The 17689-nt window shown below is 48.3% G+C and overlaps 1 protein-coding gene across 3 annotated transcripts in view; it reads left to right on the plus strand.

Annotated features, from left to right (window-relative positions):
- PDE4B (phosphodiesterase 4B) overlaps positions 1-13469 on the plus strand; it is a gene marked incomplete at its 5' end in the record, with an annotated part of 202857 nt that extends 189388 nt beyond the window's left edge. For all 3 annotated transcript variants that reach the window (XM_082483220.1, XM_082483221.1, XM_082483222.1), the window contains 9 exons: positions 1371-1464; positions 4537-4715; positions 5319-5417; positions 5545-5709; positions 6123-6222; positions 6932-7086; positions 7185-7307; positions 8384-8566; positions 11362-13469. In XM_082483220.1, the coding sequence (XP_082339346.1) occupies positions 1371-1464; positions 4537-4715; positions 5319-5417; positions 5545-5709; positions 6123-6222; positions 6932-7086; positions 7185-7307; positions 8384-8566; positions 11362-11727 (1464 nt within the window). In that variant the 3' untranslated portion in view covers positions 11728-13469. The remainder of the gene's footprint in view (positions 1-1370; positions 1465-4536; positions 4716-5318; positions 5418-5544; positions 5710-6122; positions 6223-6931; positions 7087-7184; positions 7308-8383; positions 8567-11361) is intronic.
- Positions 13470-17689: the final 4220 nt, after the last annotated feature.

The following is a 17689-nucleotide window of genomic DNA, read 5'->3' on the forward strand; positions in this document are numbered from 1 at the left end:
AAGAGGCTTAAACCAGATCAGAAACGAAGAAGAGACCGCTCCCTACTTTTTTGACTTACTTAAATATGCACAGGGCTTCCTCCATTTTAATCTTCCTTATAAAAAGATGGCTGTGTTACTAAAGCTGGCAACCCCTCAGAAACCAGCATCGTTTTTTTGTCGTGCGGTTCAGCTGAGCAAGGCTAATGTGGAGTGGGGACCCCCTTCAGCCAACTAAGCAACCAGGACGATTCATAATTCATAAGTGCTTCCAGCCATCCAGCTGAATACATTTGGATTAGTTCTCGTTTCTTCGTGCAATCCCTGATTTCATTATTCTCTCCTGCGAGCAAATACACCCACGTTCAGCCCTCTGCAAAGATGCTGTGCCAAGCTTGGCTTTGTCTGGGATTAGCAACTGCCGGGCTTTGGGGATCTCTGCCTTTGCTGAACGCTGATTTTCTTGATTGACTGGGGAAGGGGGGTGTCCGTGTGCCCGAGGAGCTCTCCTCTCCTGCCTGACCGGCGATTTCTCCGTGAGGATTTGTGGACGGTGGCGTGGAGTTTTCCAAAATGCCTGAAGCAAACTATTTGTTATCTGTATCTTGGGGTTATATTAAGGTGGGTTTAAATCCTAAAGGCTTATAAATGATGGGGGAGGGGGGGGTGTGGTGCTATATTGCTTGGATAAAACCTCTGTAAGGAAAACATGCTTTTAAAATGATTATTTATATGTACTGTATGGCAAGAGATAAACATGCATGTGTACTGTGCATGCGGCGTACATGTATGTAGGGTTTTTTTCTCCTTTGGGAATTCACTGTTGCAGGATAAAATGATGCAGCAATGAAAATGTGTGATTAGAAAATGAGGAGGATCATAGCATGTATATCTGGGTGAACAAATGCTTGGATCCTACATTGTAATGTAAAGATCCATGCAGATCTTCAGATTTATGGCATATTTCTCCTCTGTAATGTTCTGAAGATATGCAATTGTCTTCCACTTGCATAATTCAAAATGGAGTGAACTTAAAAAATTCAGAACAAAAGAAGGTTATGGAATGTGGCATCTAAAACCAGTGCAAGAATTTGATCTCTCAGAGAGATTACCTGAAACGTTATCTGCTCATTTCTTACAGAAAAAAACCTAATATGCGTCTTTCTTTGGAGGAAATTCATTTTGTAGTTTAGTGTACTGAAAAGAAATATCTAGTCGTGATGATGCTGAACGGTATCTAAATGAAACCATATGTCGCTGACTCCGTTCCAAATATCTCCAGAATTTTGCTTTTAACATCTTGTTTGTGAACTTGCTTGTGATAAGCTGTATTAATTTGGAGAAGCATTCAGAAAAATGCCATCTTTGTGTGTGTGTTCTTCCCCTCCCAGTTCAAGAGGATGCTGAACCGGGAGCTGACACACCTTTCCGAGATGAGCCGCTCCGGCAACCAGGTGTCTGAGTACATTTCCAACACTTTCCTGGGTAAGGCGTCGCATCCCAAGCTTTCGGGTGACTCCAAGATAATGATTAATGGCAGCCTAATACCCACCAGTCGACACTCGTGCTCAGTTTTCCTTTGGGGCAGAGCATTATTTAAATGTTTTGATTTTTCACTTTCAAAATGGATATGGAGAGGAAAATAATACAGTGTTTGAATAAGTCTATCCACAAAAGAATTCCCTCTGCAACTGAAATGATTTTTCTGTTCAGATTGAATTAAGCTATTGGTAGCTGCGTTACGCAATATATTTGATTTTGGTGTTGACCTTAGGGAAAGGACAAAGTCACACAAGCCCAACTGCATACTCTCGTGTTTGCAACTACTGCCTCATACAGCTGCACCTTCCCCCTTCAGAGACAGGGTTCAGACAAGTAGGTGTAGTCCAGTCATTTTATATATTATATAGTATATACTTTTTTATATATTTATATATTAATATATATATTTCATTTTGCACTGAAAGTCAGAATAAAGAGTAAAGAGATTATTTTACACATCATTAGTTTTGTTGGAGCTCATAGGACTACCCATATGAATTAATCCTCTGTGTTTACCAAATACACTTGTTGTGAAAAATTATAATTTTCTGTGTTTTCAAGCAGCTTTAGAATTTGTGACCGTTTGCATATAAAACGAAGCTTAGCACAGGACCCTCATATATAGGTCTCTGAGTCCAAACAGCTTCAAATGCTGCGTGTATGTGGGATGCCGCAGCTCGTGGGGGACTCATGCCCCGCGGTTAAGATGGCCCAGAACGCGTTCACTGTGTGACACACAATTATTTCCATTAAGGGATTTTAAAGTGATTTCAATAGCCAGTTGCAACTGGAACTGCTGCGTGCATTTAGGACACATCACATCATTAATAATCCATATAAGACTGTAGCTGCTTCGTGGGAATCCATTGGTCCTGTCTTATCGCTCAGGTTAATCGTGACATCCAGAACATGAATTAATACCGGGGAGGGAAGCGAGGCTGCCTAGCTGCCAGCCAGCAGGCCACTTCTTCGGCTGGAGAGCCCGGGGCGTACACAGCGCGCCAGGGAGCGTGACCACCCTGGCGTTTTCAGGGAGTTTGTTGTTCATCAGCTCTTGCCAGTAGGCGTATATCTCTGGAGCGGGATGTGCCGCAGCAGAGACACCGCTCGGGTTAGTGGAGTCTGTCTCAGCAGGGGCTGATTAGCTGAAGCTGTGTTACTCCCCCCGCTCAGGCTGGGTCAGGTAACTGCATTTCCCTTTGCGGGTCTTGCCAACGGTCTTCTTCTCACATATCCTGTCATGGTGACGTCCTCACCGTTTTCGTGGCACTATAGGGGCCGCTCAGCCACTGAGGGCCATCTTAACTCCGAGTGGTGCAGGCTCTCCAGATTGGGCCAGATTGCAACTTGATTGCTCATCTTTAAAAGAAATGAGTAAAGCTTTTAAAAGGATATTAAAGCTTTTTTAGGAAGTCATGCTGTTACATTTTTATGAATTACACACACCCCCCCCCCATGTCCCCCAAATTTGGTTTAAAATTAAATGAACGCACAGAATAACTGGAGTCTAAAACTGAAGAAGTTGAACAAACAAACCAAAAGAAATATGCGCATGGGACATTCCTTTATCTCCAGACAGCGTTTGTTAGATGGGGATAACTTATAGATATTAAAACTAGATCACGTGACTTTATTCAGTCTTGACTTTATTAAGTGAGCTGAGGAAGCTCCAAGAAGCAATGTCCTCCACAGAGGGAGGAGTCCTGCCATCACCATTTGGTCAGTGAGAGCGAGGATGCCACCTTCAGATCCATATGAAGGACAAAGATGAAAAACAGTAGTTTTCTCGTTGGCCACATCACGTAAACGGGGAAGATCATGATGGCCTTTCAGCACAAGCCCTTTCCTAAGGGGCGAGGGGTGTTGCTGGTGCCGCCACCATGGGGACATGATTTAACAAATTAGAGATTTCTGTTCAAGAATGTCCATTTTACTCTGCCTTAACATTAGTCATTACTAAGGAGATTACATAGAGGGAAGTCCTGCTGTTGTTCAGCAAAAACACACAAGGGAAACACCCATTGATGTCAGCTCGACTGTTGCTGCGAATAATGGCTTCCTTCTTAATTGCAGACACACTGGTAGGTCTTATTTCAGAGATTTTTAATTAAGCCAAGGCAAAAGTAACTAATGCCTAGATGCCTAGTCCCTCCCGAGGTCCTCAGAGACGCAAAGGCACAAAGAGGTTACAGTAGCCTTCTCTAAAAGTTCGTGAAAAAATGGTTAGTATGAAAGTAATGAGCCACTGCATCTCCATTTTAATGCAGCAAATAAATAAGTTGTAAAGGCAGTAAGTAGTATATGTGGATAGATTTATTAAACGCATACCCACAGCCAAGTTTGTGCCCCACTAGGGGCCTACTTAATGTGTACTGAAATTGTTACTATCTCTGATCATGACAATAGAAATGGCCTGTGCGTTGTGTGTTATTCTATACATATTTGTAAAGGGCAAACCTTGAATAAATCGGTGACACCAATTTGTTATTGGGTTGGTGTTTTAAGAGCAGGGGGTATGGAGATGGGTTTGGCCCTAATAAGTATCAATAGAGTGAATGTGAAAATATATGTTTATGTACTTTATTGAGGAAAAATGAGTTGTTTGAATATATATATTTTATTTTCCTGAAAACGGTTAATAAAAATTGAGATCTAGCCATAAGCATAACCTAGTATTCTTCAGTCATGGAGAGCTATCTCCTGGACACGTGCTGTGTCCCCCAGCAATGCAGCTTGAAAATGGCTTCAACGAAAGCAGCCTGACCCTTCATCTCCCAGCAGGGCTTGGTGGGAAGGTTCAGTCCTGCAGAGGGCAAAGAGAGGTTATGTGACTGTTTTGCTTTGATTTTGGTTCAGTTCGGTCCCAGAATTAGAGAATGTCCCCGGAAGAAACACACGGGTTTGAACTGGCGTGCAGAGCCACTTAATCAGCAAAGCTAAGGGGTGATTTTGGGGGCTGTGATGTGTGCTCACACTGCAAACGATGTTGACTCGTTTCATCTTTATTTGTTACAGACAAGCAGAATGATGTGGAGATTCCTTCTCCCACCCAGAAAGACCGAGAGAAGAAGAAAAAACAGCAGCTCATGACACAGATCAGTGGAGTGAAAAAATTAATGCATAGTTCAAGCTTAAATAACACCAGCATCTCACGATTCGGTGTGAAAACAGAAAAGGAAGACCATCTGGCCAAGGTATGACAGATTCTTGCAGTTCTGGGAGAATATGTATTATCTGGAAGCTGGGGATGGACTGGCTGAATGGACTGCCCCCCCCCCCCCCCAAACTGGAATCGGTATCCCTAAAATGATGTGGCCATTACAAATGCTGTAATTAATGGTACCAGACCCTAACGGCATATTCTATGGTTATAAATTCCTTGAAAATATCCCTATAAATAATAAAAAAAAGAGATGCGATGAAGGCTGAGGAGAGCAATTATCAAACACGGGAATGTACAACAACGCTATGTCCAGCAAACTGGCTGTGGGGCCTTTCACACTGTCAGGGCGTTTCTCCTTGCTACCTGGAAACACACATCACAAATAATTCCCCAACCACACAGAGAAATGTCATCTCCTTGTACAAGTGCTTTGTTACTCTGTGTGACACAGAGTTACTCTGTGTTCGTGTACTTTATTAAGTATGCGTGTTCATGCACTTACTTAATTACCATAATGAAGATCAAATTTGCATCTTTTTAAACTTAGGGAAGATGCAAAAGCCGTGGTGCGAGTGATAAATGCAGAATTGTCTTGAAAAATATTGTAACCGTTCTCTTTTTGCCCTTTCAAAAGGAACTGGAAGATCTGAATAAGTGGGGTCTCAACATATTCAATGTTGCAAGGTATTCCCACAACAGGCCGCTCACCTGCATTATGTATGCTATATTTCAGGTTTGTGATCAAATTTGCTGTTCTGTTACACTATTTTAGTTTCTAATTGCTTTCTGTTTTGTTGCCTTCTACGGTATGACGTCCTTATTTGATATATGCACGTATGCTTGTACCGTTTATTATACAGGAGCGAGATCTGCTGAAAACATTCAAGATCTCATCAGACACTTTCGTAACGTACATGATGACGCTAGAAGACCACTACCATTCGGACGTAGCTTACCACAACAGCCTCCATGCTGCTGACGTTGCCCAGTCCACGCATGTCCTGCTCTCTACCCCCGCGCTGGATGTGAGTTACCTAGGTTGAGCTAAGTGCTTTGTCTTGGGCAGTCGTCGTGTTTTAATGCGGGATGGCAGCTAAAAAACATCACACTGCCTATGTGAACGCAGGAGAAAAAACTTAAGCTGAGTCCATCACCGGTAGCGCTCAGACTTGCAAAAAGCAGTGGGCTGCCTGCTCCTCTGAGGGCTCAGTTTACTGCCAGGGAGATCACCATTGAGGAATTTCAGCAGCAGCTTTGCCTGTAATCTCTGATTCATCTTAAAGAGCACATGCCGCTTGTGTGCCTTTCTTCTGAGTAAATGTCTTGTCCTCAGAAAACTAATTTAAAAAGCACAATTTGTTTCTCTAAATCAGCCTCCCAAAGTCTTGAGAGATAAAACATAAGGACTTTTCTGACAAATTCCTTTTTTCCTTCCTAGGCCGTCTTCACCGATTTGGAAATCCTTGCTGCAATTTTTGCAGCTGCCATTCATGATGTGGATCACCCCGGGGTCTCCAATCAATTTCTTATTAATACAAGTAAGCGTTGTTTCAAATACAATAACGACTTCATCTGCAAACTTGGAAACTAATGGAAATGCATTTTCCATTACAGTGAAGTCACAAATTATGACTTTCAGCCTGCATTGCTTTCTCCAAATATTGTGCTGTAAACTCATTAGAAGTTTTGAAATAAAGCAGTAATTAAAGTGAAAATCCTAACAAAGGAAGCTATTGTAGTACAATTTGCAAAGTCCCCTTGAATCTTGTGAATATTACTACTTGCTAACGCATTAATAATTCTTCCAGTCCTGAGTGCAAATTTTATCATTAATACAAGATAAATAATGCTATTGCTAATGGCAACAACAAAGCTAAATATTGTGGTTCCTATTGTGTTCTGCAACAGGCTAAGCACGTTATCTTGATTCCAAAATATGGGTATTGTTCTTTTTGGGAAAGTGCGTTTGCAGGATTCATGCTTTCTGTTGTCAGTGATTCTGAAGCCCGTAACTAAGTCAACCGAGTACTGTTTTGTTCATTAGAACGGAGCAAAGGGCTGTTTATATTATATACATATGTGCTTGGATTAGAAAAGTGTACGCTCTTGGCACACGTGAAGCGAAAAAAGAGAACTTTTCCCAATTTATTGCATACAGATAAACATTTCAGTACCCAGGACAAGCGTTTGCTGTTTGAAATCACACATTTCACATGCGGGAGTCACATTTTTGTGTTGCTTTGCTAGATTCCGAACTAGCCCTGATGTACAACGACGAATCTGTCTTGGAGAACCACCATCTTGCTGTGGGGTTCAAACTGCTTCAAGAGGAGCACTGTGACATCTTCCAGAACCTGACCAAGAAACAGCGTCAGACGCTCAGGAAGATGGTGATCGACATGGTATGAGCTATGCACACGCTGTTCCTCTTCTTAAACAAAAAAACATGGCTTCTTTGTATGGTTGCCTGTACTGAGATCCTATTTTCACTTCTGTAAAGGTGTTGGCAACGGATATGTCCAAGCATATGAGTCTCTTAGCTGATCTGAAGACTATGGTGGAAACTAAGAAAGTGACCAGTTCAGGAGTCCTCCTCCTGGACAACTACACAGACAGAATACAGGTGCGTGAGCTGCTTCCTGAATTTTGTGTATTATTTTGATCAGAATCGAAGAAAACACACTCCTGTTTCTACTGTGGCTTTTTAAATGGATAGAATATATAGAAGTTATTATATAGAATATATAAGAAGAAAATATATAGAAGTTACTGACCTAAATTTTTTTCTTCTGTTCGGCACCACAAAGAGGTACGAGGTGGTCCCATATGTTTTAGGTAAAGGGGATTATGTTTTTAACACTTAGAGCGTGGAACTGCAAACGTGCACGTTCTTCTGGAGTTAATCTATGAGCCTGAGTTTTTGAGGGCTCCTGAATTTCCTTGATGCTTTCTCCCATTAATTTCTCCTGTCGAAAAAGTATAGCAAGATTGCTATAGTGTTGCAAGACTGCAAGACTTTATTTTGTAACTCCATACCTAAAGCGACTCGCACTGAGCTGAAATTAGTGATGTACAGTCTGTTCCCTATATAATCCAATCCTTGATTTACAGAAATGACAAAGCAGTACTGGCACGGGGTTACGTAGTTAGCAGGACAAGATACGTCCTGATCTCTCCGCTTTGATGGCCAGCTTCTTAAGAACAGATTCATAGGAAAACTGTCCTTACTTTTTTTTTTCATTTATTTAAGACTGCTGATGTTAAAACAGGTCACTCCGTTGCTGTCTAAATCCTTGCGGCCACAGTTAGTCAGGCACATTTTTTGTGTGCGTGGAAGGGATATTACTCATTTAACAAAGTAGGAGCATTTAACCGTCTGAGAGCGTGGAAATAAATTTTGAATGGTGGGAAGCACCTGCATTCAAAAACAAACCTGTATGATGTAATGAGCGTTGCCACAACTGCACCCCGTGTAAGTATCGAGTCGTCTGAAAAACACAGAGCACGTTCTGCTTTTGAGGCAGACCGGAGCAGCTAGTCTCCTATGCGGAGATGTTTCGATGTTAATATTTTTATAGGCTGTTGCATAATCGAAGAGTCTTGTGGTTAAATGTTCTGAATTAAGCAAGCAGATACAGCCTGAAACCGTCCTCTTTTTCCATTTGATTTTTATGAGTTTTCTGATTAATGTAATTGCAGGTTCTCCGAAATATGGTACATTGTGCGGACTTGAGTAATCCCACAAAGTCTCTGGAGCTATACCGGCAGTGGACGGACAGGATCATGGAGGAGTTCTTCCAGCAGGGAGACAAAGAGCGAGAAAGAGGAATGGAAATCAGTCCAATGTGCGACAAACACACAGCGTCAGTGGAAAAATCACAGGTAATTGGCCGCGAGCTGCATTTTTGTACTGCCTAAGCTTGTATTTTTAAAGCGGAGACAAAATTCATCTGCTTTCTCTAGCACAATTAGGCAAACAGCCAGCTGTTCAGAGGGTTGGTTCTGATTGACCCTGACATCCAGCTGTGCCTGCAGCTCATATAGACTGGCGAGGCTGTTCAGGCTCCTTTATGTACCCTTTGGCATCTCCTCATTTCCAAACGCGTGTTTGCCTTGCCCTGTTTGTGTCCCAGTTTCCAGAGCGAGTTGGTTCCCCAGGCTTGAAAAGTGCAATTCTGATCTCCCCTTCCTTCTGCCAGGTCTCTTCTGCCTTCACACCCTCCCGCCTCCTTAATTAGCACCTCCTAAACCTACTGATGCCGTACCCCGTCTTAGACATTGATAGCAACGCCAGCCCCGTTGCGCTGCAGGGTTAGGAGCTTCTCCCAGCTGAGATCCATGTCAGGACACTGGGCAAGTCTAGGTGTCGGTCATTATTCAGCCTCGTGCAGAGCGGTTTAGCAGCCCATGATCTGGTCGGTTAAGTTAGAGGTCCGATGGAGCTGCTGCGTGCCGGGTGAAGTCAAAGAAATACTTATTTATGTCAATACAAACCTTAAAAGGAGCTGGACGTGTCTTGCTTTTTGAGATTAACTGGCTCATCCCTAGTTCTGATTCATAGATAAAACGGTTTCGAGGTCAGATTTTGTTCTGACCTGTGTAGCACAGGCCGTAAAATTTCACCCGGTTAGGCTGTAATGAAGTTGGTAATTTATGTTTGCCTAAACGTAGTCCAGTCTTTATGTAATGGTGTCTTGGTTGTTGTTTTTAAATGACTCGAGCAAGTCATCATCGAGGTTTTTCAGCTTGAATAAGTAACAAAATTGATGATAATTATTTCCAAATGTCCTCTTGGGCTAAGCCAAGTGGTTTCAAAATTATTCACTCAACCGCGTGGTGATTTTGTTGGAAAAATCTGTCTTATTTGTTAACCTAACAAGAAACGAATCCTTCAGCCAGGCTTGGCCGGAAAATGCCCATGTGCTCCGCATGTGAGCTCCAATTAATTTTTTGTTTCACATATGCACTTCACAGAGGTTTCAAAATGGCATTTTTGCTATGTAAAAAGAACAGGAATTGCACAAAATGGCTACCATCGAAATCCCAACTAGTGGCAAAGGGGAAAAGGGAGGCGGCATGTCCGTTCTGGAGCGAAACAAGGAACTGGTGGGAAAACAGTATTTCAAAGCTCGAGGTGGTACCTCCTTACATCAAAATATTTTAGGATCAGCGCTCAGCCATCTGGCCAGCTATCCAGTGATTCAGGATGTTTGTGTAAAGAAGCAATGACCCGGCGACAAAGTGACCGATCTCTAGCCATCGGTGCTGTGTAGCCCTTGAGCATTTTGGGTGGTGGTGAAGCCATCAGCTAACCATACAGATATATTTTTTTTTTTCACTTTAAAAGTGCTCCCGAACATGTGCTGCAGGAAATTTTCATCACCTTTTTGTTTAAGCTGCCTCAACAGTACGTTACAATTGAACGTTAATGGTTCTATTGACATCCTGTTGTGTCTGAAGGAGACATGTGTGATTTCCAAAGCAAACATCTGCACGTTGAGTCTGGCCCCTCTGAGAGCCATTTTCCTGCTGCACAGAAATGTTGTCCAGCGGAGCGCGGAGAGAAGTGACACGTTCTGCCAAGACGGAAGAATTTAAATCCTCTTTATGGCCATTCAGTTTTCTCCATCCTGGACGTACGTCCTCTTAGTCAGACAATTGAAAAATGATTTAGCTCAGAGCTTACGCGCTGACCGGCGGAAGGACTGACGGACTCGGCCGCAACCCCTCACTGTTTCCACCGCTGGCACGTCACTCCACGGGAGTCGGGCACCAGCGGTCCGTCCGCCTTCGTGCGGGGGGAGTCCTTCTTGGGATGAGCTGACCTGCTTTCCGCGCTCTGCCCAGAACAGCAGGAAAAGCAAGGAAAGCTCTACCAGGTCCGGCTCCGCAGAGAAACACGCTGGCTGCTTTGCCAGAGTAGAGGAGAAATGCTGAAATGTTTTAAAGATGCAGCACCACAAAACAGTTCAGAATAGGTACAAACTACACACCGTAGTAAAATACACCTGAAGGTCAAACTCCCGTCCATACGAGCGGTGACATTCGGCGTTAGGACGGCTGCTCGCCCTGGGAGCACTGGTGTTTGTACAGCCGCCAGCCACGTGCGTACCCTGGGGTGATGGCAGAGCTGCCATAAATGCACCAGCCGTGTCCACGGTCACCAGGGAGTCCTGTCAGAGAGACAACAAACTTTCTCCATGCTCAGGGTAGAGGCAGCGATCGTCTAAAATGCCTCTCTGCACTAACAGCTGGTAAGAGGCATCCCTCGGTGGCATGTTCTGTCTTCAAAGTGATGGTGTACCCCGTGTTCTGCAGGGCAGGGTCTGAGCCGCTAGTCAGGAATAGACGGCGAGAAGGAGATCTAAAATCACGCATGCAGCCAGAGGTGGGATTGGCAGTTCCGTCAACGACTTTCCCGGTGGCTCCTGCTTTTAGTTAAACTTTCCTCCAAGGTTTGTTTTTGGACGAGATGTCAAGCTAGTCCCACGTTGCAGGTGCAGCTTTGGGTATCAGATGGTTATTTCTGCAATTAGACTGTGCTGGTTTGGGGACTTGCTCTGGGGCAGCTACTCTGCTTGTAAAAATCATGTATTCACAGTGTTTGAACTATTTAGACACCCATCTGCTCCTAGCCATTCCCTTCCCCTAAGCGTGCGTGTTCCTGTGTTTCTCAGGTGGGATTCATCGACTACATCGTCCATCCGCTCTGGGAGACGTGGGCTGACCTGGTGCAGCCCGATGCCCAGGACATCCTGGACACGCTGGAGGACAACAGGAACTGGTACCAGAGCATGATACCTCAGAGCCCCTCTCCTCCGCTGGAGGAGCGGGGCAGGGACTGTCAGAGCCTGATGGAGAAGTTCCAGTTTGAACTGACGCTGGAGGAGGAGGATTCGGATGGACCGGAGAAGGACGGCGAGAGCATCGGCTACTTCAGCAATACAAAGACACTCTGCGTGGCCGAGCCGGGGGAGGAGGATTCACAGAGGGAGGCGAACATAGAAATCGTGACAGAAGATACGTCTCCTGTCGACACATAATGTCCTGTGCCCGCGTGAGTGGATTTTAAACACTTAAGGAGCATGCACGCAGTCTCACGGACTCGCCTGCAGCCTGGGTCTGAGGCCTGTGTCTAACATTGGCTGAAAGATCTTCCCAGCTACTTGAGATTGGAGTCAGGGTTAAAGATCGTGTAGTGAATGATTGCTCAGGAAATTAACAGGTGATTTACGTTGTGGTTTAAGCCTTGTCAGCTGAGAGCGTGGTGTTGTCCTGGAGCTGGCTTGGGTCGTGACTGAAGAGTAAACGACACACAACTGAGAGATTTTATACTGTTAGTTTTGGAATTTATACCAGTTAGACTGATAGAAACTACTGATTAATAACTCTCCATATAAAACCTGTCCACCTGACCACCTGTCTGCAGACCTGTGTGCCTTCTTTGTAAACACTTTCATGTCTTTTCAAGAGTCTATTAATTAAATACACCGAGTTTAGTATAAAAAGCGACACAAAGTGTTTCAAAATTGACGGATACTTTTTTGATTCTTCCTGTTACAAGAGCAGTCTTCCTTTTTTCATGGGCAATACCTGTCACTTTATTGCAGTTAATCACTTTTACAGACTAAATGGAAGGGAAACCCTCTGTTTTGCATTACTGCACCTTTAATCGTCCTCTTAATACCCCAGGTGACCCGTTTAAAGTCACTTCATGCCATCGCGCACCATCTCTGTTCGCTCGCTAGGAATAACAGTGCTTTTTCCTCCACGGGGTTTTATTTTTGTTGTGCCGTGCGCAGGATAGAGGGTAGTTTGTTTCCATGGCACAGCGCAGTACCTATAGAAGTAAGCGTGATAAGGCAGCGTGTGACGCGCGTTCCCCCTCGGCAGCTCCTTGGCTCAGTGGAAGTTGCACGCTCGGATATTTGTGTTTCTCTCGCCTATCGTTCGCGTTTCCTAGGTTTAGGTCCACCGTCCTCCTCCTGCACTGCCTTGAGCTCTAACACCTCCATTACTGTTTATAACAGTGTATTTATTACGTAATGTATATACTGTAATGTTTTGTAAGTTATTAATTTATATGAATTAACATTGCCTGTCGGCGGCGATGTTAATTGTGTAGAAGACTCGGAATAAGAGTTGCCTTTTTTTCTTGTAACCTTTTGTATTGCATAAAATACAAGAACCTGAACATAGCTGAAGAGACAGACGCAACCCAGGAAGGGCATTCGGGTGGCAGCCGCCCGCGGGGGGCTCGTCTTCATGGCGAGCCGGGGGAGGGACACACACCAGACCCCAGGGCAGCGGCGAGCGGTTGGAAGTGCTGAAAACCTATAGGCTTGGGGGGGGGGGAGGGGGGATGACGGAGGAGGGGAGGCAAAAAAAAAAGAAACCCCCGCGAACAGGCCGGCTTTTCAATGTCACGTTCCAATTTCTGAACAACCCAATGTGAATTTCTATGACAAAAATGTGAACTGATGTAATAATTGTGCTGTGAAACTTCTTCTGACAAAGCTTGTCTGGCATCGTGAGCGGTGTCAATCTCAGTTTGTAAAATATGTTTCAAGCTTTTGGTCCAACTTGTGACTAACTCGTTAATGAAAATAGCACAGTTGTGCATGATCAATGGGTTTGTATGTCTGTTGAACACTGCATTGTTCCAGGTGGTTATTTTATTGTTTCCAAAAGTTTCACACAATGTATGTTATAGTATTATATATTGTGTTCAGATGCATTCTTAAAAGATTTTTATATGAAGTGAATAAATGAAAGCATGACCCTGCCTGTGGCTCTTCCTGCTGCTTTTTTTCTCAGGTCGGCGTGGGCAGTATCTCGAGCTTCGTTCGCCGTGCTCGGCTGGGGCCCGGCAAAGTCAAACCGAACCCTCTGGCGGCCAAAACCCAGTGGACACGCAGAGCCCTCGTCTTACGAACGGGAAGAGAAGGGTTTCTGCTGCCAGAGGGCACGGCCGCCCTCTCCATCGTGCCGGCGGCTGCGAGACCTTCGCCTTCCTGAGCGGCAGCCGGTGGCGGAGCGATGCCGGTGCGGGTGGCAGCGGCGACAGGAAGGCGGTGCAGACAGGAAGGCGATGGCCGCAGCCGGCAGCGCAGCCTTCGCCCGGCACGGGGCGGCACCGGGGCCGGCTCGCGGGATGCTTTCATGTCCCGGCCTGACCCAAAACAACTGACTTTCCAGTAAAAAAACATCCTGCCCACAGGCGGTGAGGGGGTGAGGGGGCGGCGGGGACCTTGCGCCACCGGGGGCTCCCCCTGGGGCACCCTCGCTGCGGAGGATGATGGGGGAACTGGCGGTACCCGGAGCAGATCCTGCTGTAGCACCGCGGGGGTCTCCACGGGTTTTCCCCAGACTTCGCTGGCTCCAAAATGAAGCCAGGTGAGAGCGCGGATCCCCCGTCCTGCGCTCGCCTTCCCACCCAGCACTTCATGGCAGCAGCGATTACCATCCCACCTCCACGCAAATCCCTCTGGTCTGGCTGGAAGGGGACTCCGTCCTCACCCTGGGCTTGGCAGCAGCCGCTGGGACAGGATGTGGGGACAGCCCCGTGCCCACCGCCCTCAGCACCTCCCGGGGTGTTCCACCTGGCACCTTTAACCACTGGTGAAAACATTTTGGCGGTGCTGATAACCAATTTCTCTTTTCCAGTGGGTTCACCCCGATGCGTCGTTTACATGCGCCGTTGCTGCGTCGGCTGCGTCGGGCTGTGCCCACGGCTCCCGGGGACGCGCAGAGATGGGAAACGGGTTATGGGGCTGGAAAAACCTTCGCAGCGCGGGGCGGAGAAAACGGCTGACAAGGACAAACAGCAAAGAGCTGAAATTGCGGGCGAACCCCCCAACCCACAGCCAGCGGACACGTAACGGGGGAGGTGGTGTGCCCCAGTGCGGGGCCGAGACGGGCACGGGGTGCTCTGCCCTGGCCCCCTCCCCTCCGCCAGCCTTCGCTTGCTTTATTTCTTTCCCTTCCAGTGACCTAGTTCTGCCAGGCAGCGGCTGCGTCGCGGGTACGTGCAAACCACGGTGGTGCTGCTCTGGCTCTAAAATAACACCCTCCTTTCACTTCTCCTTCTCAGCAGCAGCGGCGAAAACGCTCCGATGGCAGCCAGGCTGCAAAACTAACCCGCATCCCTCCCCTTTTCCTTCCATTTTTGGGGTGGGAAATCCCAGTTCAGCCGCGGGGCAGCTGGCTGGGCTCGCCGTTCCTCCTTTTCTCGGGGGACAAGGACGCGTCTCGGCTCTGCTTTACCGTCCGCACGTCCAAAACTCCCTCCGGCCCCGAGCGCCCCGTGGGGTTTGCGTGGTTTCTTTCAGCGTCGGAAGCACGGCCGCGGGCAGGCAGCGATGCGGTGCTTCCTCCTCGCTCGTTAGCGGCCCGGATGGATGGTGATGATGGGTGCCACCGCCTCCAGCGACCCCCCCAGCACATCCTGGCTGCACCCAGAGGGGTCAGAATCGCCGCGGCTGAGATATTGTTGGGGGGGGGGGGGAAAGGGATGAAAAATGAAACTTGCAGCAAAACAGAGTGCAGAAAGTGAGGTTTTCTGGAGCGGGGGCGGCTCCCGCATCTACAACTGGGGTGTGCAACCGTGGTGTGCAACCGGCTGTGCAAATGCAACGTGCAGCCAGGGAATGCAGTGGTGCAACCGGGTTTTGCTGCGCGGGCTCACCGGGCCGGGTCCCGGAGGGGCTGGGACGTGTGCGGGGTGGATGGTGCAGGACCCCGTCCCAGCCGGAGGGGCTCGGTACCTCCGGCCTCGTGGCCGCAGGACGAGGGGGAGCACACGCCGTCCCCTCCTTGCTGCCAGTGTCGGCGATGGATGTTACCAACAGCCCCTACTGCAGCAGCGGCCGAGTGACGGTCCCTCCTGGAGGACATAGTTTCCCGCTGAGGCCATCGAGCTGAGGTTTCAGGGGGATTTCCACCAGTTGTAAACCCGCCCGCGGGCATCAATCCTGGGGATGAGCCGCTCTTCGCTCTGCGCCCGGAGCGGAGCCGCCGCTTCCTGGCAGCGCAGGGACACGGGTCCCGCAGAGTCCCCACCGCTGCCAGGAAACTTCTGACCCGGAGGTCGGCGTCGTTAATAGAAACCATGATGCAAAGAAATAAAATAATAAACCAGCTCTGTTGCTCTTTCCCATGGCGCACAGGCGCTGTGCCTGCTCTCCCAGGGGTGGGGACGGTTTTCCATGTTCTTTTTTCCCACCTTGGTCCATGGGAGTTAGCGATGCATGGCCCGGCGCAGCCACCGGCAGTCCCTGCCATGGCCCGAGCCACTCGCGGTGTTCTCCACCAGTGAAAAATGTTGAAGAAATCTTGACTTTTGTCCAAGAAAGTGCTTCGAGAATGCAGATTTCTTGTCTGAATAACGACACGCAGCGGCAGCTTTGTGCCAAGCCACCGGGCTGGCATTTGGGGGTGTCCCATGCCCCTCACCGCGGGCCTGGCTGGGGACAGGGACATGGGTCCCACCAGATGCCAAACAGCAGGATGGCTGAAGCCACAGCGCTCGTCTTTGGTTTGTATAAGTAGCAAAAATACCTTCCGAAATGTGCTTTTATTGCAACGGGTGCTCAGTGCCTGGGAGCTGAACGCTGCTTCTGGTGGTTTGCCCACACCAGGATTTGCTTCATAGAATCACAGAATGGTTTAGGTTGGAAGGGACTTTTAAAGGTCATCTAGTTCCAACCCCCCCTGCCCCGGGCAGGGCCACCTCCCCCCAGCCCAGGTTGCTCCCAGCCCCGTCCAACCCGGCCTTGAACACCTCCAGGGATGGGGCAGCCACAGCTTCTCGGGGCAGCCTGCGCCAGGGGCTCACCGCCCTCATAGGAGAGAATTTCTTCCTCATATCTCGTCTAAATCTCCCCTCTTCCAGTTTGAAGCCATTCCCCTTCGTCCTGTCACTCCATGCCCTTGTAAGAAGTCCCCCCCCAGCTCTCCTGGAGCCCCTTTAGGCACTGGAAGGGGCTCTGAGGTCTCCCCGGAGCCTTCTCTTCTCCAGGCTGATCCCCCCCACCTCTCCCAGCCTGTCCTCCCAGCAGAGGGGCTCCAGCCCTCCCAGCAGCTCCGGGGCCTCCTCTGGCCCTGCCCCCCATGCCCACATGGGGGATGCCCCACACCCCTGACCACACCGTGGTCCATGGCCCTGTGTCCCTCTGTGTGCCAACCAGAGCATTTCCCGGGCTATAATCCAACCGTATGGATTTGCAAAGTGCTGGAAGCGGTTTGTGAGCCAAGGAGATTTAGGCACCGCTGGCTAAAAGTTCACCTAAAAGTCCCCACAGATGAAAAAAAAAAAAATAAGAAATGAAACCCCGAAGCGCTGACAGTTTCGTTGTCAAAAACAGGAAGGAGCTGGGGGCTGGCGCACAAAGCACAGATTTTATCGAGTCTGCGGCGCTGGAACGGAGCCCGAGGGCTCACGGCACCGGTAGCCTCCATGCGAAGGGGAGGTGGGTGTCCCAGTCTAGCAGTGGGGATGCTGGCTGGGGTCCCGGGGCGGGCCGGGAAGGACGGGGCAGGTTGTGGCCTGATGTGAGATGTGTTTAGGTGTTTTAGCTCTCCCAAACGTCCCTTTTAGGGTGACGCAAAGAGCCCGTCCCCAAGAACTCCCCATCCCCAAGGTCTCCCTGTCCCCAAGGGCACCCCACCCTGGAGGGCTCCCGTCCCTCAGGGCACCCCCGTCCCTGTTCTCGTTGCGCTATTTCTGGTCTACCGGAGGGTATTTCTGCCGTCCCAGTCAGATGCCGTCACCACTTTTGTCACTGCAGCGCTGCGGGAGGTTGGGGACAGCAAGGCTCTGGCCGGCGTGGGGCTGTGGGATGCGCCGCAGTTGCGGGGGCAGAAGGGGCTCTGCGGCCCCCGTACCTGCCCGGAGTGGGCTCTCTGGGGACGCCCGTTCCCGTTATGGGGATACCCACCCAGTGACTTACTGGTGGGAGCACTGGGATTCGCACGCTGTGAGCTGGGCGCAGCTCGTGCCGCCGA

The sequence above is a fragment of the Vanellus vanellus genome, assembly GCF_965231255.1.
Source record: "Vanellus vanellus genome assembly, chromosome: 5".
NCBI classification, from domain to species: Eukaryota; Metazoa; Chordata; class Aves; order Charadriiformes; family Charadriidae; genus Vanellus; species Vanellus vanellus.